The sequence below is a fragment of the Trifolium pratense genome, linkage group LG1 (genome assembly GCF_020283565.1).
Source record: "Trifolium pratense cultivar HEN17-A07 linkage group LG1, ARS_RC_1.1, whole genome shotgun sequence".
NCBI classification, from domain to species: Eukaryota; Viridiplantae; Streptophyta; class Magnoliopsida; order Fabales; family Fabaceae; genus Trifolium; species Trifolium pratense.
In genome coordinates this window covers 52,619,021-52,643,205 of record NC_060059.1, presented here as the reverse complement: position 1 = coordinate 52,643,205, position 24,185 = coordinate 52,619,021, and the positions used below count along the sequence as shown (strand labels likewise).

The 24,185-nt window shown below is 34.5% G+C and overlaps 1 protein-coding gene across 2 annotated transcripts; it reads left to right on the top strand.

Moving 5' to 3' along the window:
• Positions 1-29: 29 nt before the first annotated feature.
• Positions 30-22,914, top strand: LOC123906090 (rRNA biogenesis protein RRP5). Of its 2 annotated transcripts, XM_045955947.1 has the most exons (40): positions 30-313; positions 404-606; positions 1,518-1,658; positions 1,800-1,970; positions 3,834-3,921; positions 4,036-4,154; positions 4,255-4,377; positions 4,836-4,907; positions 5,262-5,354; positions 6,587-6,700; positions 6,838-6,960; positions 8,437-8,622; positions 8,729-8,803; positions 9,017-9,153; positions 9,491-9,625; positions 10,119-10,264; positions 10,349-10,414; positions 10,972-11,126; positions 11,284-11,364; positions 11,473-11,547; positions 11,639-11,734; positions 12,367-12,532; positions 12,637-12,785; positions 13,562-13,645; positions 13,745-13,845; positions 14,655-14,796; positions 15,207-15,281; positions 15,551-15,701; positions 16,281-16,905; positions 17,800-17,845; positions 18,730-18,875; positions 18,952-19,135; positions 19,463-19,561; positions 19,934-20,301; positions 20,393-20,569; positions 21,416-21,512; positions 21,597-21,752; positions 21,832-22,062; positions 22,138-22,221; positions 22,321-22,914. In XM_045955947.1, the coding sequence occupies exons 1-40, from the start codon at positions 145-147 to the stop codon at positions 22,423-22,425; spliced, it is 5,754 nt and encodes a 1,917-aa protein (XP_045811903.1). In that variant the 5' UTR covers positions 30-144; the 3' UTR covers positions 22,426-22,914. The 2 variants fall into 2 exon arrangements, with proteins under 2 accessions (XP_045811903.1, XP_045811895.1); XM_045955939.1 differs by having other exon boundaries at positions 13,562-13,845.
• The last annotated feature ends 1,271 nt before the right edge of the window (positions 22,915-24,185 follow it).

Sequence of the window (24,185 nt, the reverse complement as noted above, 5' to 3'; positions counted from 1 at the left end):
CCTGGCCCATTTAGTTCATATAACCTTCTTCTTCACTTCAACCTAAAACCCTTCCTCGTAAACCCTTCTTCTTCATTCATCTTCAACCAGCCTCAATCGAAACGCAAAATCCAGCTTCTTATCAGAACCAAGAATCAACAAGCCATGGCACCGCGTAATGATAAACCGCATAAGAATAAGAACAATGATAAGCCTAAAATCGCTAAAGCTTCTAAGAAAATATCTAAACCTAAAAGGGAACAAAACGGCGCCGTTGTGAAATCAGAATCCCTTGCTTTGCAGCTTGAAGACGAAGTTCCTGATTTTCCCAGAGGTTACCATCATTTTGATTTGAATTAGTTTTACTTTTGATTTTTCATTTATTTATTTGATTTGAATGTGGATTTTTTGTTGTTACTTTTAGGTAGAGAATTTAATGTGAAGCGAAGTAGTAATGATAATGAGAAATTTGGCGATGAGGATGATCCGAAGAAAGAGTGGAAGAATAAGAAGAAAGGGAAGAAAGTGTTTAAGAAGAGTGATGAAGATGAAAATGATTGGGGCTTGCTTTCCGGTGCTGGTATCACCGGAAAATTGCCACGTTACGTGAATAGAGTTACCCTCAAGGTAACATGAATCAATTTTTGAATTTTACTGTATACTTTGGTGGTTACCTATTGTTTAAATTTAGTACTAAGTAACTAACTCCTAAGTAAAGAAGTAAAGAAGTAAAGAACACTAGACTTTATAGGGACAATGGTTTTAAATTTGTATAGAATGAATGTAAACTGTGAAATACTCCTGCATTATATGTTTTTACACTTATATTCTTTTATATATATTCAACATAGTTATACTCGAATATGCTGCGTCACTAACCCTTTTTGGACGACAAAACCAATCCTCTTAGAAACTACATCTAGAGACCTAGGAGACACAACATTGCTATGCATACATGTAAATAAAGTGTTAAGTGAAAAGAGAATTGACATGAAAGTGAAACATTTTTTTATCGCCAATGTTTGGCACTAAACATTTTGAGGTGAATACATTTCATAAGTGTGTTGGGTGTATTATTAATTTACTTTTTTTTTTTAATTCATGTTTCAAAGTTTAAAAAAATTTAAATTAAAAGAGGAACGATGAATTATATATTTTTTTGACACAAACAATGAATTATATTTTTCCCATTAAAAAAATATACTGAAAAATAAGATGCGTAATTCAAACATGGGATCACTATGAAACACAACTGTATATAGAAATGCGAAATTAGGAAATTTTAGTGTTCATGGCTGAGTGCTGAGTGCTGAGTGCTGACAGCTGAGTCTGTATATTTATAATTTATTTATGTCATTATAAGCCCATTAGCCGTTAAGTAATAGTTTTATCCTAATTTTACGAGCCAAAATGTTTAAACAGAGCTTTATAATGTCGTTATGGCCCTAATTTTTTCTTCATGTTTTTATTTGGAATGATAACACCATACCTTGAGATTCTTTGTGTGCTTATAGTTTTTGCTCATTCATGAATGCTAGAATATAGCACCTGGAATGAAGCTGTGGGGAGTTGTTACTGAAGTAAATAACAAAGACCTTGTAGTTAGTTTACCAGGTGGTTTGCGTGGTATTGTTCATGCTTCAGACGCATTTGATCCTATTTTCAACAACAAAACTGAGGTGTGTAATAAGTTATTTTTTTTTTGTTGTGAAATTGCCTAACTTTGCAATAATTTTTTATCCTTTTTTGTTTGTGCATGATTTAGCTTGCCTCTTTGTTTCTCTTTGTCTCTCTCACTCTGTGTGTGTGTGTATCATCAGGTTGGAGAAAGTTTTCTTTCGAGTGTATTTCGTGTTGGGCAGCTAGTTTCTTGCATTGTGCTTAGATTAGACGATGACAAGAAAGAGAAAGGACACAGGAAAGTTTGGCTTTCTTTGCGTCTTTCTTTGTTGCACAAGAACTTCAACTTAGACGTTGTTCAGGAAGGCATGGTATGTCATTATTATCAAATTATTTACATGGACTTTAATTTTATTTTTTCATCTAGAGTAGGATTTTGTTTCCTCCTTTGATTTTAAGGTGTCATCAATTACGACATGCTTTATGTGATAATTGACGTACAATGTTGTATGAAATGGAGTGTTGTGTACAAAGAAGCCAACATAAGTATAAAGACATTGTAGTATAGATGAGAATGTTGTGTTGGATGAGCAGAAATACTTGACTAGATAGGTTTGGTAATGATAAAATTAGAGAGAAAGCTAGAGTTGGGGTAGCACCTATTGTAAAAAAGATGGTTAAATTTCAACTTGGGTGGTTTGGACATTTGTAGATAAGACCTACCTGTACATTTTGTAGTAATGAGAGTAGATCAGATGGACTGTACCCTGATCACTAGAAGCACAGAAAAGCCAAGATAATTATGGAGAAATTATCACGGAAGACTTTAGAGGCCAAAAGTTTTGATATAGTCATGATAATTATTTATGATAGAGCATTAAGGTGTCGTTTGATCAATCTAGCTGACTCTACCTTGTGGCATAAGACTTGGGTTGTTGCCGTTAATTGTGATGTAGCTAAGGAACAGGATTTTAAAACATTTATGTTTAAAGATGTTTCCAATGACATTTGAGAAATCCTATGCCGACCCTTCAGCTTAGATTTTTGAGTATATTAGAGTCAGATTGTATCTCTAATACACCGTGCATGTTCTTAATTTCTTGATTTATTTGTCAACATGTATTCATAACTTTCTTGATTTATTTCTCGATATGTATTTATAACTTATTTGAATGATTTAATATATAACTATATAATAATCAATACTATGAATAGTGCTAGGGTCACACTCTCTAACACACTCCTTTAAACACACCCTATTATTAAAAGCCACATCAGCCCCATTTTTTGTTCTTTTAATTGGCTACCGGTTTCAATATTGTTTGGAAAAAAAAAAACTCCCACCTCCCACAATTGTCTTCCTGCAAATTGTCACTGTCACTGTCGCACACATCCAGACATATGAACATGATATAGCAAAGAAATAATCGAATAGAATTCAATAGAAATTGAAGTTACTGCCAAACCACAACACTATTTGAAAAACCACATATACAAAATGAAACCAACTCAAACCATTTAGCAATTGATTTTGAAAAACCTGCAACATTACTCAACTCAATTTGTCATCATATTTAGCAAATGAACCCTAATTTAGACATAAAATAAGGGGCTGATGTGGCTTTACATAATAGGATGTGTTTAAAGGAGTGTGTTAGCGGGTGCGACCCTAGCACTCCTCTAATACTATATATATATATATATATATATCTAAATATTTTTATGCTAAATATATATGTAGTTATTTTTTATTTGAAACAATATTTAATAATTACTAATATAATATTATTATTTTTACAATTATTTAATTATGTTATTTGCTTAATTTTATAAGAAATATTTTCACTGGCAGCCTCATGTCATGTCATTTTTGTTATTATTATTTATATTGTACTGTTAAGTTAAAACTTAGAGGCCATGTAACTGCGCCGATCCGGCGATTTCAGCTGTAAAAAGCGCTTCGTACTCAAAACACAAAAGTGGGCTATCCCGACTGGAGCGGAAGCTAACGGCTCCGCCCCGCCCCTCCACTATCCCGGCTTGAGCGGCCATGGGCCACTATCGGTAACTGCTCTGCTACCGGCCTTCTCATAGCGGTACGCTGCCGCTCCACTCCACAGCTATAGCGTGCTATTGACTACCTTGTATCATATGCCATTTTCAGCGACCTGAGTGTGAGGACTTAGTGAGAGATGCAAATTTTGATTTGTTGTACAATGTATATGTATATTCAGGTTCTTGCTGCATACGTGAAAAGCATCGAAGACCATGGTTTCATTCTTCATTTTGGTGTGCCGTCTTTCACGGGATTCTTACCTAAAGGTAGCTCTACAGCTAAACACGAGCGAACTGTTGCATATTGTTGTTGATTCATCTTACTTTATATAAGCTTACTTTATGGTGTTCATTTCCGTTTTATTGGTTAAATGGTTGCAGAAGGCTGGAATGGAGAAGTTAGAATTGGGCAACATGTGCAGGGATTGGTCAAGAGTATCGATAAAGTTCGTAAAGTGGTTTACTTTAGTTCCGACTCTGATACAATGTCCAAAAGTGTGGTATGATTTCTTTGTATTAATGATGTCTTCTAACATGTCTTACTTTTATGGTTCTCATTTTTCATTTTGACTGGTCATTTTCTTTGTGCATTTGATACAGACGAAGGATCTCAAGGGTATGTCAATTGATCTTCTAGTTCCAGGAATGATGGTTAATGCCCGTGTGAAGTCAATCCTCGAGAATGGTGTTATGTTATCATTTCTCACGTACTTCACTGGAACTGTAAGTGCATCCTTATAGAAACTATAGTGTAGAGTGTAGAGACCATACTAGGAAATAGGGATAACAAGCTCCTCACAAGCAGAGGTTGCCCTTGTTAATGTAAGTAGTGAAGAACATCTAGCCAGAAAATAACTATGGATATATTCTACAATGAAAAGAATGGTCCCACCCACCACAATCCTTACTCTATGTTTTCCGTCTTCCCTTTCTCCACCTTTCTCTCATCTTCTATATCTTCAATTCTCAATTCTGGCATTAAAACAGATATCCGCCTTTCACCCAATATGTGCAGCTGCCCATGTTACAGTCTTCTCTTTCTCCCCCAAAGCATTTCTTCCCCTCCCTTCCTTCATTCACATGTGACCCAGTGTTTCCTCTTAGTCCACTCTACTTCTGCTCATTCTTCTAGAAGCAAATCTAATATGATAAAAAAACTAATTTGAGTGTTTTAATTGCAGGTTGATATGTTTCATTTGCAAAATATATATCCTGCAGCAAACTGGAAGGATAAGTACATTGAATCTCAGAAGGTACTTTATAATTTTTACCTTTGAATGCAACAACTTGCACCACAATCAATGTTGGAAATCATGTTCTACTACTTGTCCTAGTCATTTGCTTCATCCACTTTAATACATTTGTTGCAAACTCTTTCTGTACTATGTATCAAGTTAGTTTCTTATTATGTAGATTGTGTTGTTTTTAGCGCTCTATTAATTTCTGTACCTTGACAGATGTTCACACATTTTGAGTTTGAGATACCGTTCATGTCTTCTCAGTTGATGCTATTTTTTGTGCTATTATGTCTGTTTTAAAGTTACATTTTTGTGTTTGTAAAAAAAGAGTTACATTTCTATGTTTTAAGCAACTTTTATTTTATCTAGGTTGTTTGTCGGATATTATTCATTGATCCATCAAGTAGAGCTGTTGGTTTGACGCTGAATCCACATCTTGTTCAGAACAGGGCCCCTCCTTCGGTAAGTTTGGTTGTTTTAAATTGTTACTCTAAGTTTGGATTTTACATCCCTTGAAATAGATGATATCTTTTTTAACTCTTGTTCCCAATAGTGACCATCCAATGTAGCTACATTTATGCATATCCCCTGCCTAATTCATCCAAAGTTAGACTGTTATCAAATAAAAATAATTGGGACACTTGTCCGAGTTGTCCGACACGGGTGGTACGAGTTTTATGCTAGTGTCAAACACTGATCTAAAGAGTGTCGAAGCAAAAAAAACATCAAATCTTTTTGAGACACTTGTCTGAGTTGTCCGACACGTGTCGGACGACTGTCGGACACTGCGACACGCCTAATCCCAGAGGTGTCCGTGCTTCATAGATTTGGAGAAACTCCGGTAAGCAAAAAAGAACATAATAATTTGGCCTAACATTCACACAAGTCTCTACTACTCCAATTTGTCATTTCCCTTGAACTTTTTATGCAATACATAAAGTCTCAACACTTTCTGTCAAAGTCACGGGGAGCCTAAAAGAATGATGAGTTCTCAGACAAGTGGTGTCTAGTAAAATATTGAGTCTTATAAAAATGCTGATTTAATAATCATATGCATATATTATTTTTTTATATAATGAATCATCATATTTCAATATATATATATATATATATATATATATATATATCCAACAACTGCGCCGCTAATCCTTTCTAGATGGCAAAACCAATCCTCCTAAAAACTACATCCATAGACCTAGGAGACACAACATTGCAATGCATGACCCTTTGAACTCTTTTCAAAAGATCCACAACATCTGGTGCTAGGAAGCCTATGCATGATTCTATGCATATAGGAATTTCAACAATTTAGTCGGTTTGCTTTCTGTTATTTTAACTAAATAACTCCTATTGACCCGGTGGTAATAGATGTTGGATTAACACTAAATAAATCATATTGACTGGTATGAAAACATTCCAATGCTCTTTTCATTGTAAGATTTAAGTCTATGTGTAATTTTATTTCTTGGTTTTTGTTAGGTTTATCTGCTATGGTATTGGTATAAGCAGTAATATAGTTCTGCGTTGCTAAGTTGCTTGGTTTCTTTGACATAAGTTTTTTTTTCCTTCTTTTTCAATTTTTTTTCTCACTCTAACTACTGTTTGTTGGATATTTAGCTAAGGCAGTATTCTGTTTATTTGACTTTATATTGATGTACACCATGTTAGTCTGAGGAATCGACTTTGTTGTGCAGCATGTTAAAATTGGAGATATATATGACAACTCAAAAGTTGTCAGGGTGGATAAAGGTTCGGGGCTATTGCTCGAAGTTCCATCCATTCCAGAGTCAACTCCAGCTTTTGTCAGTGTATGTAGCTTCTGTCTGGATAACTTGTAATGCAACAAACTTAAATATGAAATTTGAACGGTCTACGGTATTACATATCAGTCAAGCCTTACCCATTGAGGACAAATGAGAATGATTAACGAGTTTATTGTTGACAGATATCTGATATTTCTGAAGAAGAGATTCAAAAGCTTGAGAAAAAGTACAAGGAAGGAAACCATGTTCGTGTTCGGATTCTTGGGTTAAGGCATTTGGAAGGACTTGCTACAGGAGTTTTGAAGGTTGTAATTGTACTTACAATTAATTTAATTCCATAAAGATGACAATTGATAAGTACCTGCAATTAAATGATTTGAAGTACTTTTTATGTATTAGTATTACACTTGCAGCACACACTTCTTTCATCCTGAGAAGTATGGTTATTTATTTATAATTCATGATTCTTTTGTTAGCGGACCACCTTTAGTATATACCCAACTTCTAGTACATACTACACTTATTTAGGTGATCTACTATATCCTACTCCTATGTTTCTGAACGTCAGTTTTCCGTTGAATTTGAAATTGGTTTCCCAATTTCAATTTTGTTTATTATCGTCTGAACACACTATGTTTTTGTTTGTTTATGGGCATTTGTACTTCTAGTAGCTTGGTCTTATAAGGAATATCAGCTTTCTCACATTCAAGAGTGCTTAATTCTTATGACTGTGTTGAGTCTTGACTGCTGCTTAATTCTTTTTACTGTCACTGAGTGTTTGAAAATAGATGCTTTTTATACTAAGTTCTTAATTGTTAATTTAGTGCTCTGTAAGTGCTATAGTGGATGTGGTCCTTATAATTAACTTTCAAAGTTAGCGTTTTAAATGAACAAGCTGTTTATTTATAATTCCATATTTGATTGATGGCAGCCTTTTTCATTTATTTTCTGCACTTATTGTCTGTTTGGTTTCTGTTATCGTTATTTGTTTTCATTTCACATTTTCACCTGTAATTAGAAAAATGTCACTTTGCTTTTATTTTGAATCTTATTTCCAAAGCTTTGTATATAAAAATTGAAACCAGAAAATTGTGTCATTGTTTCCTATACAAAACTTTGAGAACAAGAAACAAAATGAAAACATGTTGTTTCTATGTATAATTATTTTTTTGTGAGGATATCATGTTAAGGCAGATTTCCTCTAAAATAATGTAGACTTAGTAGCTCTGTTATCAATAGAAGCTTTAGCAGCTCCTAGGCTGTGGATATGAGTAGATGCCAAATAGCAGAGACACATTTTGTATCCCCTCCTAAAGCCAAGACGGCTTTGCCTCGCATCCTCACCTTGTGCGGATTTCCGGTTTCCCTTCACTGACATTTCCACAGCCCTCCTTCTTAAACAATCACTAGGTAGCAAAACAGAATGAGGAACCATACTGACCTTATAGTGATTCCGTTTAAGGATCCATTTGTATTTATTTAAAATTTTAAATACTTAGATGAGTTATTTTTAGCTTTGGAGGCTAAAACTTATTTGATTTATATTGGACTTGAATTCGTCAATCGTCACAATGAACTTTGGTTATTAGCTTTGAACATGTCTTTGATTTTGTGTATTCTTCTATTTTTGAGCTTTTATATGCTTATGATATAAATTTCTTGTATTGTTTCCCTAAACTTCGTCATAGCCATCACAGCACTATTTTCTGCCCTCCACCATTTACTACATAGCTTAGTAAGATGTTTTCATTTCATTATCCTTACATTTTCACACCATACAGGCTAGTGCTTTGGAAGAGGCAGTGTTTACTCATTCTGATGTCAAACCTGGGATGGTGGTAAAGGCTAAGATTCTTTCAGTTGACAGCTTTGGTGCTATTGTACAAATTCCTGGTGGTGTTAAGGCACTTTGTCCTCTCCGACATATGTCTGAGTTGGAAATTGTGAAGCCCGGGAAAAAATTCCAGGTTCTATTTTGCTACATATGCATCTTAGTATTGTCTCATTCTTTGTTAGTATTGTCATTTTTTGAGATACTTCAAGACTGAAGGCTTTGCCTGGATTGTGGAACAGGTGGGAGCTGAATTGGTGTTCCGCGTGCTTGGGTGCAAGTCTAAAAGAGTGACAGTTACACACAAGAAAACCCTTGTATGTTTCTACGTGTAAACTTTTCTTACCAGTTTATTCAACCTTTGAATATGAATAATTGAGAGTATATATTAAGATTTTTTTTCTAATCATCTTTGAATGTGAATTCTCTCTCTCTCTCTCTCTCTCTCTCTCTCTCTCTCTCTCTCTCTCCGTTGTCCCACATATTAATACAATGTTAAATATTGAATCAGATATATTGCATTTTTACAGGTGAAATCAAAACTAGGGATTATTAGTTCATTTGTAGATGTGACTGATGGTTTAATAACTCATGGATGGATAACAAAGATTGAAACTCATGGGTGCTTTGTACGGTTTTACAATGGGGTCCAAGGATTTGCTCCCAGGCAAGTATCTGATTTGTTTGTCCAACAAATCCTTAACTATTGATAATTATGAATCACAATCATATTTTGATGTTTCCTTAAATTATCAACTTCTTTTAGTAATGCAAATTTCATTTTAAAGTGGAAGAATCTCCAACTGTTTAAGCTCGTTTTCTTCTTTTTCCTTTGCGTGCATTATACCTCTTTGAAAACCTATTGACTTTCTGATGTAGTATGTTGACTAAATTTCAATCTTGATGTGAATATTATTGGTATTATTGATTCGTGTATGCTTTTACTTTCCATACTTACAAAACTTGCTAGAACTATCTTATTTATTGTTGTGATTTAAGAGCAGATCTGAACTTGAACTAGAGGCTGGTGGTGATCCAGGTGCAGTGTATAATGTTGGACAAGTGGTCAAATGCCGGGTCATTAGTTCCATTCCTGCTTCACGGAGGATCAACCTTAGTTTCATTATAAAACCTACAAGGTTTATTTTCCATTTTCTGCTTTGCTTGTATCCTGCCTCTGCAAATTGTTGCTAACTTTTTAAGTGGATATCTTAGGCATATAGTGTTTTGTTTGGTTTGAGAAATTGTTTTGTTTCTATTTTCTATTTTCACTTTTTGTTTCTATTTTCTATGTTCAAAGTTTTTGCTGGAATTACCAAAAACACACCCATTAGTGTTTTTGCTGTTTCCTGTGCAAATATTTGAAGATAGAAACGTTTTCTTAAACCAAGTAGGCCCTTACTCTTCCTTCCAAATGTAAAATACGTACGTAGTGCTTTCACATTTAATGAGAAGCTATCTGTCAAGTTATGCTGAGGGCCATGATTAAAATTTACAAACAGGCACTGGCCTGTGCATTTTTTACATTTTAAGGCATGTTGATTTATGGCAATTCAAATTATTGGGTTTCTGAAGATGATTTATACATTTGTTAGAAGTTAGGCTAATTCGCTGTGATAAATCGTATGACAGGATTTCTGAAGATGATGTTGTTCCACTGGGTAGCATTGTTTCTGGAATTGTTGACGAAGTAACATCAAATGCTGTAGTTGTTAAAATCAATAGTAGTGGTTTATCTAAGGGTACAATATTTACGGAGCACCTGGCTGATCATCATGGTAAAATTTCTTTATGTTTGATTAAGTCTGTCCCATTGCTGCTTCCTCTTGATGGAATAGCTAATTGTAGCCACGTACATGCAGGGCAAGCTACTCTGATGAAGTCAGTATTGAAACCTGGGTATAAGTTTGATCAACTACTGGTTCTAGGTACATTCAAATACATTCATTCTGTTCTTATCATGCATTTATATAAGCACCCCCGACCTATATTTAAAAATCATAGTTAATTGATCCTGCTCCTGTCTGTACACTATCCCTCTATGTTTGCTTACATATCCCGATACTGTCACAATTTTTGTGTGTTAGTCTTTGTGATATCCACTTGCATATCAGCAAACAACTATCTTGATTAATTTACCTTTTCCAGACCAATTACCCAATTGCATTGTGTTATTTCATCTTACATTCTCTTATTACCTGATGCAATTAAGAACTTGATACTTAGGAAACACTTTTAAACAGGTGTGGATGTTTAGTAATTATCTGTGTGGATGTTCTTTTTATTGGCATTTTATTGTTTCTGGATTCAACTACTGGGATCATAATTATAATATGCTGCCTTTTTATACTAACTAAACCTGTACTTAAATTGTATGTAGTTTGTGATGGTATTTCTTTGATAACATCAAGGTTTCATCTCATTATTCTTTCATGATGTTTTTCTTGGTCATATATATAAATGTCTTATATTTTAATAAATGTAGATTTTATGGGGAGTTCATCAGAAAAAGAAAAAGATTTAAAAGAAAAACAATATCAGCGGAACAAGATGATTCTATCTGCCAAAAGTTCGCTCATCAAATATGCTCAGCAGATTCCTGCAGAGATTAGTCAGACGCATCCTAACTCAGTTGTACATGTAAGTGATGACACCAAACATAATTTGAACTGCTTCCATTAGTTTATTGATAGACCACACATCCTTTATTTTATTTATTTAGTGTTTGTTGGTTTCCTATGACCTACTGTCGGGATTTTATTCTTTTCTTCTGCTGTAAAAATTGTGCGTGGAACAGGGCTATATTTGTAACTTAATTGAGACAGGCTGCTTTGTTCGTTTCCTTGGCCCGTTAACAGCCTTTTCTCCAAGAAATCAGGTATTTCATTTTTTCCATATTATTAGTGGTCCACTCTTTCTCACTATACTTTGTCTTGCCTCATGTTAGTCATGTTATGTAATTTTTTATAATCATTCTCTTGAATAGGCTGCAGATGAGCAGAAAACCAATATTTTGGACGCCTATTTCAAGGGGCAATCAGTTCGCTGTTATGTATCCAAAGTTAGTATATTTTCGGGCTGTAAATTTTAAATTTGTGAATGCATAGTTCATGTTGAAACAAAAATTTAAGCTTAATTTTTTTTCCTGACAGATTAGTGGTAAAAGAGTAACAGTCTCTCTAAAGCAGACATCTTGTTCTTCAGCAGATGCATCTTTTATTCAAGACTACTTTCTTATGGATGAAAAGGTACAAATAAATACTATCAAATATTTAAACGAGTCTAATTTTTATCATTCTACTTATTTTGTTTATTGCCTTCAATATTGGATGCATGCACATGAAATATATATCCTTTTACTATTTGAAAACTATAAAATATGATGGCCAATAGGACGAGCCTCATATGCCACGTAAACATATTAGCACATTGTTGGCTTACTCATTTTCTGACAGGCCCAATGCCTTGAAATTTGGCTTTCATTTGGTTCATTTATTTTAATTAGAAAGTGTTCTAGGGATCACTTTGTTTGGGAACTAGATGAAGAAGGGATGAAGTTATCATTTGGTCATACCACCTACTTTTGTATGGTATTTTCAAAGGTGATATATATCTAGCTTTCTTTACAAGGCCAGATCTATAGATATTTGTATGCAACACTTTTAATCATCTAACAAGCCCCTTTGAATTTTGGCAATTTTTCTTTTGGCTTCAAGTAATATAATTATATTATTTTCAATGTAAAATGGCATTTATAATTTTTCACGGTTTCTGTGTTTATTCTGCCATCTGTTAGCTGCCTATTATCCTCTTTATCAATTCTTATAATATCACCTCCCTTTTCTGCCACTTCTGATCTTTTATGCATATTTGACTCTAGATTGCTAAGTTGGAACACACGAGCTCCAGTGCATCTGATTTGAAATGGTGCGAAAGATTCAACATCGGCACAGTTGTTGAAGGTAGAGTTAAGGATGTTAAGGATGGAATTGTTGTTTGCTTTGAGAAGTACAATGATCTTTTTGGTTTTATTACCAATAACCAGCGTAAGTTCTCTCCTTCTCATTTATGATGTAATTATTAATAAATATTTTGGGATGATGCTTACTCAAATGCGAGGACTAATTCTCATTGTTATGTGACCCCTCAGTTGGTGGAACTGTATTGGAGAAAGGCTCTGTAGTGGAAGCATTTGTTCTTGATGTCGCAAAGACAGAAAAGCTTGTTGATTTATCTCTAAAACCAGAGTTCATGAATATATCTAGAGAAAAAAGTTCCACACGTCATACCAAGAAAAAGGTTGGGCTTTTCTTTCCTGAATGTCAAATAAAGCTGATATGTGTGTGTGTGTGTATGTGCCTGTGCATGTGCGTATGTGTGCACGCGCGCACGCTCCATTGAGCTGCATCTTTTATTACTCCCTCCATATTTTTGAATAGGGAGTTGGGCCTAACTCAATCCTACAAAACCGGCTTGTAAGGTGAGAATTGCCCCTCACGCCCTCCCTATTAGGCTCGGTGCGCGGATGGATATAAATGGTGGGTGGCCCGATAGTCGAAACCTGATAGCAGGTGGCCCAAAACGAATCTTCGAGATGCTCTGATACCATCTTAGAATTGGAAACCTGGAAGCAGGTGGAAACTGTTTTGTAAGACTGGGATTGCCCCTTACTTATAAACATACATTTAGGCCATCTCCCAACCGATGTGGGATTCTAAACACACAACTATTGAGGTTTTGGGATTTCTGTTTAATTAATGTTTTTGTTTTTCAAATACACCAGTTTTGGGATTTCTGTTTAATTAATGTTTTTGTTTTTCAAATACACCCTTGAGTGGAGAGAGATATTAAAAATCCATAGTGCATGCAATGGAGTTGAACTACATATTTATTTATTTTTTTAAACTACATATTTATCTATTGTAATTCTTAATTTGTGTGCACTAGCATTAAACATTAGTAGTTAAGGAATCTGAGCACTCATTCTTGTTCTAAGAAGGATGGTCAATTGGGCTTCCTTCCATCATTCAATCTTGACCTACTTTAACCAAATCAATATCATATCTTGGTTCCAGAAACGTCAAAGGGAGGCTCTGAGGGACTTGGTGTTGCATCAGACAGTGAATGCATTAGTGGAAATTGCGAAAGATAACTACTTGGCAAGTGTTGTTATTACTATTCAATTTAGCCACCTGTTGGTGAAATATTTTGGTACATATTTAACAGTTTTTTTACTGAGCTTGTTGTCTGTGATGCAGGTTGTATCTATTCCTGATTATAATTACACTATAGGATATGCACAATTATCTGACTATAATACTCAAAATTTTCCGCGTAAAGAATTCCCAACTGGAAAGAGGTGAACACAAAATTAACTTATTAAAAGTATTTGCTCTGCTTTTCACATTTACTTCAATCTCATCACCACACCTTTACTCATTAATACCACTTTGTAGAAAGGCTAGTACCTGGTAGCAGCCTATGTGATTCCTACCTATGTGATTCCTATGTTATAGAAATAACTGCAATGACCAGTATTTCCCTTTTGGGAAAGGTTGTTGATTGTAAATCCTTTTTGGTATAGGGAAATATGCTCCTTTATCTTGAGTATATTTCATTTGTTATGTTTTCGTTGACATGGTCTATTCTTTGGGATGATTTCGCAATCCTAAGTCTTGTTTTATAGTTATGATATTCGGTTGGTGGTGCTTGATTTGTTTATTACCAATCTGTTTTTATTTGTATGGAGTCAAATTTATATACCTTGATAAATATCTTAAATTCTCATATTTTGTGGTAAAATATATGGCTACACTTATTTTATTGTGTTTCATAGGTTACAGAGCATGATGTTAACACTTTTTGAAGTATTCCACTGTTGGCAGATACTTCATGTTTCTGAATTATACTTTTTACTCTTTGTTCTTGTAATGTTGTCTTGATTTTTATTATTTTGTACTATATGCATTTCTTATGCTTGCGATGCTATTATATTAATATATCTATTTTGCTCTCTTAAAAAAACTATTTTTTCTTGTAAATTGTAATATATGTTTTTTATTATATTTTGAAGAAGATAATTGTTTTAAAAAGTGTGGACATAGTGACCTTGTTTTCCAAAACTCAATGATTCACATTGGACTTACACATAGTGTTTTACTTGGTCAGTGTTGTTGCAACTGTTACGGCTCTTCCAAGCCCTGAAACATCAGGAAGGTTGCTTTTACTTCTGAAGGAGGACAATGAGACATCTAGTTCTAAAAGAAGCAAAAATTCTAGCTATAAAGTGGGATCTCTGGTTGACGCAGAGGTATGTGGGTTTCTGTAGTACATTTTATAATTATGTATATCTGTGTTACGGTCTATGTGAATATTTGTTTATTAGACGGTCTTCAGTGCATGTAACCTGCAAGTTTTTATTTTTTATTGGAACATGCAAGACCATTTAGAACTATGATTGTTTTCAATTATGTATTTATTTGTTGTTTTTTATTTATTTTTATGAATGTAACATCGTAGCAACATGGAAGGTTTCTCACTGCTGCTTTTTATAATAACATCTGAATTTTATGCACTATTCTGCATATGTGCTTTGTTATGGAAAATTATTTCTTCTTTTAATTTCTATGCATATCCGCTTCTTAAAAAAAAATGTCTATGCATATCCACTTGTATAATTGACCCTGTTCCATGGATTTAATTTTTTACGACTTTGTCTAGATTACTGAAATCAAAACTTTTGAGCTGAAACTGAAGTTTGGGTCTGGCATACGCGGCAGGATTCATATAACAGAGGTAACTCTACTGTATTTCCTGGTGTCTAAAATGAGCAGGCTAATGTTCTATTGTTTTGCGGCTTTGCGTGTGTAAGATGTGTGCGGCCTTACTCTGAGATGATATGATTTTTCTGGAGCAGGATATTGTGACCAAGGTCACATGGCTGCAACCTTAACGATGAAGCAATGATTACCTGTTTTTTAATGTCTTTTTTTTTTGACAAATTTTAATTTGTCTATTTAACTATTTTAATATTCCTCAATAGTTTGGTACCTACTTATCGACAGGTACATGATGCAATTGTTTTGGAAAATCCATTTTCTGGCTACAAAGTTGGGCAAACAGTGAAAGCAAGGATAGTTTCAAAGCCTAATGAGACAGATAGCAGCAGAAATGGGTCAGGGTGGGAACTTTCAGTCAGACCTGAAATTGTTAAAGGTAAACAACACTACTAATCACGAAAGATTTGAATGATTGAAATACTCGTAATTTGTGCCTTGAAATGGAAGTACAGAAAGACTGGTGAATGTTGTAGGCTGGTAATTTGTTTACTAATCAAGAAAGATTTGAATGATTGAAATACTCGTAATTTGTGCCTTGAAATGGAAGTACAGAAAGACTGGTGAATGTTGTAGGCTGGTAATTTGTTTAATAAACATGCAGCCATGGATGATATACATTACACATTGTTATTTTGTTAGTGCTTGGGAGTAGATTGAATAGAAAAATTCACTCAGTTGTTTTTACTGTTGAATTAGTTATTCTCATTACCTATTGATATCAAATATATGTTTATTAGAAAAAGGGTAGTTGCACTTTAATCCCCATCTGCCATGCCAACTGTAGTTTTTTTTTTTTGTTGATAAAATACAGCACTTAATGAACATTATTTAGGTATTCGTTTAAGCTGGTATGCCTGAGCTTTCTTGACTTTGCTTTTCGAATGAATATTGTCAAAATATTTTAATTATATCATGACAGTATTACTTGTTCATTATAAAATCAATATGAATTCAGGTTCCAGTGACATAGGAGACAATGCATCAGAGAAACTGAACTTTAAGATTGGGCAATGCGTGGCTGGTTATGTATATAAAGTAGAAAGTGAGTGGGTCTGGTTAGCAGTTTCTCGAAATGTTAAAGCTCAGCTACATATTCTCGATAGTTCCACTGAACCGAATGAGCTCGAGGACTTCCAAAATCGATTTCATGTTGGAAAACCTGTTTCTGGTAATGTTGTGAGTATCAACTTAGAAAAGAGGCTCTTGCGATTGGTTCTACGCTCCTTTTCTACTCCCATTTCCAAAACTATCGAGGAGCCACAAATTAATGATGTGAATAAGGATTTGACAGCGTTTATTCATGAAGGAGATATATTAGGAGGAAGGATTAGTAAAATACTTCCTGGTGTTGGTGGATTGCTTGTACAAATTGGTCCTCATATATATGGAAAAGTAAATTTCACTGAACTTGCAGACAAATGGGTGCCTGATCCGTTGTCTGGATATCATGAAGGGCAGTTTCTCAAATGTGTAGTTCTTGAAGTTAGTAATACTGCCAGGGGTACTGTTCATGTTGACTTGTCATTACGTTCTTCAAATGTCATGCCTTTGCAGGATTCAGCAGATGTTCACAGCAACGTGTAAGTAATAATACTTAGCGATGAATCTATATATAAGTCATACCCTAGGAAGTATTAATACTTTTACTCATGTGCTGTTGTTATTAATACTTTTTAGTCTTAATGATATAGTACTATAAAATTATTAAATTGTATTAATACTGTTCAAAATAATTTATCGAAGTTTGCTTCCTTGGGCGAAGTTTGCTTCCTTGTGCTGATTTGATACATCAATATTCCCCATTCATATTCTGCCAACCAACCATGTCTTTTGGTTGGACCTTGTAGCCTGTGAATAACACTGTTGTGGGAAATTCTTTGAGTTAATATAAGTTGACGTGTTTAGTCCATATTATGAACATAATATTAAAAGGACTGGAGGTAGTATAACTTAACGTAAATACTTTAAAAGAAAAATTCTAATATTCTTACACTCCTCCTCAAGCTAAAGCTTAGTAAGCTTTAAGCTTGTTGGAAATAAGATATTACAATCAGCTTTCCATTATTGCACTCAATGATATTAGCCTAAGTAACCAACTTAAGCATGGGCCATCTACCTTGACGATGCTATTAGCTTAAGCAACTACAAAGTTTTCGAGGACTAGTGCTGCGACTCTACCTTGACGATGGTCGGGACTACCAAAACAACATTAATGATGGGTGCCAATGATGGTGGGAGTTGTCATTAATGATGGGTGCCAATGACTATTACAAACTGATCATACGATAAATTTAAGATACTGTAACATAATATTAAGATATGGCCTGAATGTGATTCGGCTTAACTCAAATTCTAAGAGATCTTTTCTTTGTTTTGGATTTAATATTTAACTGACTGATTTTCTGTTATACTTGACGAACTATTTCGAAATAAGATGTTAACTATTGATTTTTTTTTTGGCATGCTAATGACAGATGTGTGGAGAAGATTGAGGATCTTCACCCTGGTATGGTCGTAAAGGTACTTGGTTTATTTTTTCTTCAGTTACCATTGTTATTTCGGTTTTACAAGAGCTGTGGTAAAGTATAGGATTCATCATTTATTAGACCAATTATATTTTTATAATCATCTGAGTGATTGTGAATTTTGTGGGTAGGGGCAGAGCTGGAGTTTTTGGTAGTTCATTTTTTATGATAAATAATGCAACCCCCTTTGTATTTTCTATAATTTAACAATCAGACATTCTGTCTGGGAAATCTACAAAAACTTTCCTTGATAGTTGATATGATGAATCTTGTAATCGCCTAATTGGCCATACTTTCTCTATCCTTTTTACGTGAAGTCTAAAACCAATCCAGAGAATATTCTAGAGCTTTTCAAAATAGGTGGAGGTCTGTTGAAAAAACTCTGGGGTTTTAAAGTGAGGGGTGCCACTTGAATTTAAAGCCTTATTTCTATTCTACATGGCACTTGAATTTTTTCAAAAAGAGCTAAATTGTAAGATAGTATTGAAGCCATTTAAAGCCAGAGCAAAGCTCTGTATGGACCATCCCACCGAAATTGGCACCGGCGGTAGTCGAACCAGAGACATCGAGAGGAGCACACTCCAAGGTTCCAGGTCATCACCACTGGGCCAACCCAAGTGGGACATCCTCTAAAATTCTTGGTAGTTCATTTTGCAACTGGCAATAGCAAGCATATCATGAGATGGGAACGGGATGTGAATTTATGAAACAATCTTACCTGAAAAAAGTTTTGATTCTTTGATGACGGATGAGTTGCCATACTGAAAATTGATTTAAGCATTGGTGGCATTTATTTTTTGGTTTTCTAATTTTTTCTTCTGGTTATGTGATTTTTCTAATCGAGTTTGTATTTATTTAAGCTTGTATTCTTTTGGACAGGGTTATGTTAAAATTGTCTCACCAAAAGGATGCTTCATTTTGCTCTCACGGAAGATTGAAGCTAGAATTCTTTTGTCCAATCTATCTGATCAATTTGTTACAGATCTTGAGAAAGAATTTCCAGTTGGAAAACTTGTAATTGGCAGGTAACCATCAACCTATTGCTTCTATTCATTTTTTAATGTGGTAATTCAAAATATGTACTAAGGCAGTAAATAACAGGGTTGTATCTGCGGAGCCTCTTTCGAATCGTGTTGAAGTTACATTGAAGACATCAACTGGTTCTAGTACATCAAAATCTGAGATCTCTGATTTGGGTAAATTTCATGTTGGTGATGTGATATCTGGCAAGATTAAGCGGGTCGAGTCATTTGGTTTATTCATTGCAATTGACAACACAAACGTGGTAATTTTTCATCCTTTGAAGCCATTGGCAGTCCTTATACTTGTAATAAATTGAGGTTTATAATTTTTGTGTGCTTTTAATTATGGAATTCACCAGACCGGAGAGTACAGTACCCCTTTTTGGAATGAACATCGTATATATCATGAATTCCTTTAATTTCAGTATTTTATCTATTTCTGAGTATGTTTTGCTCAAATACTTGAAACTTCTGTGGTTGTATTTATGTGTTTATGATTTTTCATAAATCTTCCTCTCGGCTCTCGCCAAAGTAATGGTGGAGAAATTTGATTCTGTGAGCTTGATTATTTTGATTTTTCAATTGCCTAGGTTGGATTGTGCCATGTTTCAGAGATTTCTGATGATCATATTGAGAACATTGAAGCAAAGTTCGGAGCTGGAGAGAGAGTAAATGCAATAGTATTGAAGGTAATTCTAGTGCAAGGTGTTGGATATTTTACTGCTTTAAATAATTTTACCAGAAGAAAATTATATGCTGCTTCTTGCTATTGTGAACGACTGTTTCACATATTTGTATTGCTGAAGTGCATTGCTCGAGGTTCCGATTAAAACTTGAATCTAGTGGAAATAGGTGCAAGTACCTTGAATATTTTTGGAAAAGAATGAAAGTAGTTATGATTTTGTGTATTTTCAAGGTCCATTTTAAACATTATAGTTATGCATTAAAATTTTATTATCCCAAGCTTGTACAATAGCTTATCTCTTCAATACATCATTGTGAATTCTTGATTGTCTCACTAAATTACTAATTACTTGCATTTTACTAATACATAATATCAGGTAGATGAAGAAAGACACCGGATTTCTTTGGGAATGAAGAATTCATATATGAGGGGTGAAACTGTGCTCCAAATACCTTTAGATGAAGGATCCAATGAACCTATTGAAGATGGAATGAAATCTACATCTTCTACAAATAATATTTTGCTTGGACCCTCAAATATGGATGTTGAATACGAAACTGATCAATTCCCAATTCTTTCACAAGCAGAAGAAAGGGCCTATGTTCCTCCACTTGATGTTGCCCTTGATGACTTTGATCAATTTGAAGTAAATAACACTAATAGTCATAGTGAAGGTGCAAATGAAGAAGGCGTTCTAAATGAAAAGCAGAAGAGGCGCGAAAAGAAAAAGGCAAAGGAGGAGAGGTTGATATGATGCTTGAATTTGTTAAGCTGTAAATTCAGTCAGTCATTTTTTATTGTTTTTTTAAAATATAACATAATTATGCTTATACAGGGAGAAACAAATAAGAGCTGCTGAAGAAAGACTACTTGAAGAAGATGTACCAAGGACGGCTGATGAGTTTGAAAAGCTGGTTAGAAGCTCACCCAATAGCAGTTTCAACTGGATAAAATACATGGAGTTCATGATTTCTTTGGCTGATGTTGAGAAAGCTCGCTCAATTGCCGAAAGGTACATCTTAAAGAACTATGATTTGAGCTTGGATGTTTTATGAAATGAACGCTTGACTTGTTGGTGCTAAGCTTTTATTTGTCTTTCAAAGAGAGTGTGATTTAATGTGAGAGAGAGAGAGAGAGAGAGTGAAGTAAAACAAAGAGTAGAGTCATTGTTGTTAAATAGTAGCTATAGTGGCGATATACCGCAATTGTTCCCCAATACGCCATTTAGTATAAAATGTTGTCAAATAGCGGTTATAGTGGTAGGACTTGACTTTTAACAAACCACAATTTTCTGCTTTCCGCAATTAATAACACTGGTAGGAGTTGATTTTTTCCCCAACAGAAAATGATAGGAACAGCAAAACAGCTACGGGCTATAAACTGGGAGTCAAAGAGGGCCCATACACTGTGCCTGTTCTAAAGCCAATCCTTGTCCAAAAAAAGGCTCTTAATTTGTGTATATTTTTCTTGGACACTGTTTGGCTATTCAACATGGTTTGGTCAGTTTATGTTTGAATATTGAACCTTCAGCAGCTAACTGTATCATTTAGGCATGTTATCTTGTATACTGACATTGAAATTATATGTCAGTTTAGAAGTTGCTACGGATTTAATTATTCATACATCATCCTACAAATACAGTGCCGTTAATTGAATTTTCACTTCATTTTTTGTTTGCAAATTGCAACATTCTCTTCATATAGTGAACTTTGTGTGTACTTTTTAAGCCAAATATCGGAAGGTTTTTCTCTGGTTTCATCTCATGAGATTGTTTTTACCCCTTAACTTCTCACAAGACCTCAATCTTTCTGAATATCAAATAATTCCTTATCTTCCTCCTGCTCTCTTGAATTTGAAGGGCTTTGAAGACAATAAATTTCCGAGAAATGGATGAGAAGTTCAACATATGTAAAGCCTACTTAAATTTGGAAAATGAGTATGGGAACCCTAAGAAGGTAATAAGAGGAAGCAATTTATGCTTTTACTTTCCACTATTTTTTTTGTTATGATGAGTATACTTATTTCAAACGTGTGTGCAGGAGGCTATTGAGAAAGTATTAAAGAAGGCATTAGAGTTTTATGATGGCAAAAAAGTTTATCTTGCACTTTTGGGAATGTACGAGAGGACTGAGCAGCATAGTTTAGCTGATGAACTTCTGAATAAAATGACAAAGGAGTTCAAGCATTCATGCAAAGTATTACATCAACCTGTAAATATATATTATACCTTTGCATGTATATGGAATATGAAACTAAATTTATAATGTGTTGTAGGTTTGGCTGAGGCGAGTTCAAAGTCTTTTGTTGCAAAAGCAAGATGCTGTTCAACCTGTTGTTGAACATGTTAAGTCAATCCTTCCTAAACATAAGCATGTCAAGTTCATATCTCAGACAGCAATTCTCGAATTCAAGATTGGGGTTCCAGATAGGGGGCGATCTTTGTTTGAAGAAATTCTACGGAAACACCCAAAGAGAACAGACCTTTGGAGTGTTTATCTTGACCAAGTACACCCTTTGCCATTGTAGTCACTTTGTTTTCTTTTTGTATATGTGATCATAACATTCTTGTGTTCTTGATAGGAGATTAAACTTAAAGATGAAGACTTAATTCGGGCACTTTTTGAAAGGGCAATCAGTCTGAGCCTCCCACCTAAAAAGATGAAGGTTTGTGCATCTCTCTCTCTCTCTCTCACTTTTTGAAAGGTTTGCTGATATTTGTATTCTGTTAAAACTGACTTGGGACTTTGCTGGGCTGATTGGCAGTTCTTATTTAAAAAGTATCTTGATTTTGAGAAGTCACAAGGTGATGAAGAACGAATAGAATCTGTGAAGAGGAAGGCATTGGAATATATTGAGAGTATGCCTTGATGCAAGATCACTGCATTAGTTTTGAATTTGCAGCTTGCTGCCATTTTTTAATCCTGGCTAGATATCCAAAGATGGGTTGGCTTATGTTTGTCACGGCTATAGCAGTACATTTTTTTTGGCATCATCAAGAAACATGATGAGCCTTGGTTGAATGCCTCTGTACACTAACACTGGATAATAGTGCTAATCGGCTTTCAGCAGCACAGAAAGGTAGACATCAAATGTGCACAGCAAGAGAAAGGCATACCCTTGATAATTTTGTTTGCTTGTTTAGGGGTGAAACTGACGATGAGATCGGAAATCTAGATTATGTATTCTTATTCTTTCTTGCCCATTTTTCATTCAGCTGGGCTGTTCTTTTTAGGCTTCACTCTAGAATTTATAGTGAAAACGTTTATAAATTATTTCATAGATTAGACAATGTTGTAACATTGGTACTTTGTTTTATTTCAACTAATTTTATTAATGTAACCATTGTTTTCTTGTCTCTTCAAGTATTCCTGCAAAACCAAATAGCTGAAAATGTTAAAAATAGCACTTTGGATCACTAGATTGCCTTGAGCAGACCAAAACCCTAACCGATAATATGATGAAGCCATCAGATATTAATGGCAAAAGGGCATTTACAAAATAAATGTTTTGTGGATTCAAAACTAATGCTACAAAGGTCACATGTAGAAGGCAAAGAACAACCTCACAGAGCAAGTTTTCATCGGCTCGTGTCATGTGCTTTATTCTCCAAATAGTAAGCCAAATTAGAGGGAGGAACATGTCTGTGCCAAATTTGCTTGGCTCACCAATGTGGTTGCCCAGGATGCTTCAGAGAGGTGTAAGCACCTTTAAAAGAAAGAGCACAAATTTGGAAATAATTAGATTATTGATCAAGTTATTGAGATTATGGATGATTTGCCTTATAGAATGAGGGATTTGCAAAATCATTTCTATTAAAATAACAATTTTTAGCCTAGAGTCTTGTTATTCTCGGTTAGGAGAGCACGCAACCAATTATCATACTAGAAGTTTATTCTAAAACTATCACCAACAATTTATCTGTAATTAACTTGAATAATAGAAACATTGTTTTTGATACGTCATTATGAAAATTCACATGACACTCTGGAACCTGCTGAGAAGTGAAATTTTCCTAGCAAAGTTTAATGGAAGCTGCTGCATTCACATCCCTGGGTGATCTGATCCCTAAACCTCCCTCAGAAGTTAGAGAACACACATTATATGTTAGGGGAGAAACTGTACTTACAACTTTTGGGGTTGCAAGTGACAAACTCAAGGCCTGTCTTTAAAGATAGGGACACCAAGGTAATTTATTGGAAGAGAATAAATATTAAAAACCAACATATTAGAGTCGGTTGGCTCTTTCATGATAGAAATAACCACCGATAAAATTAGACTTAGAAGTTAGAAGGATAAATCAATGAGATGTCTAGTATTGTTAGCGGTGGTCTTCCAAACCAAGGCCGGTTACCATGAATTTTGAAAACAGTTTAGTTCAGTTCAGTTGGTTTTTTTTCCGAACTGAACCATGCCCCCTAATTATTATGTTTATGAGTAGATAAATTCCTTAGACAAAATTATTATGTATAATTTTGATATATTTACTATTTCAAAGCGGTGATATTTTCAAGTATGAGTGGAGTACCACATGAAATAGAGTAGACAAGTGGATGTTGAATAATTTATAAGTGAGAGTATCATTTATACTAACACCTTAAAATTTTAAGTAAAAATGTGATGTAGAACTA

Coding starts and splice junctions, on each gene's coding strand:
- LOC123906090 (XM_045955939.1), top strand. CDS start 145: ATGGCACCGCGTAATGATAAACCGCATAAGAATAAGAACAATGATAAG. Junction 11,548..11,638: donor TTCGCTGTTATGTATCCAAA/GTTAGTATATTT, acceptor TTTTCCTGACAG/ATTAGTGGTAAAAGAGTAAC. Junction 21,513..21,596: donor AGTATGGGAACCCTAAGAAG/GTAATAAGAGGA, acceptor ACGTGTGTGCAG/GAGGCTATTGAGAAAGTATT.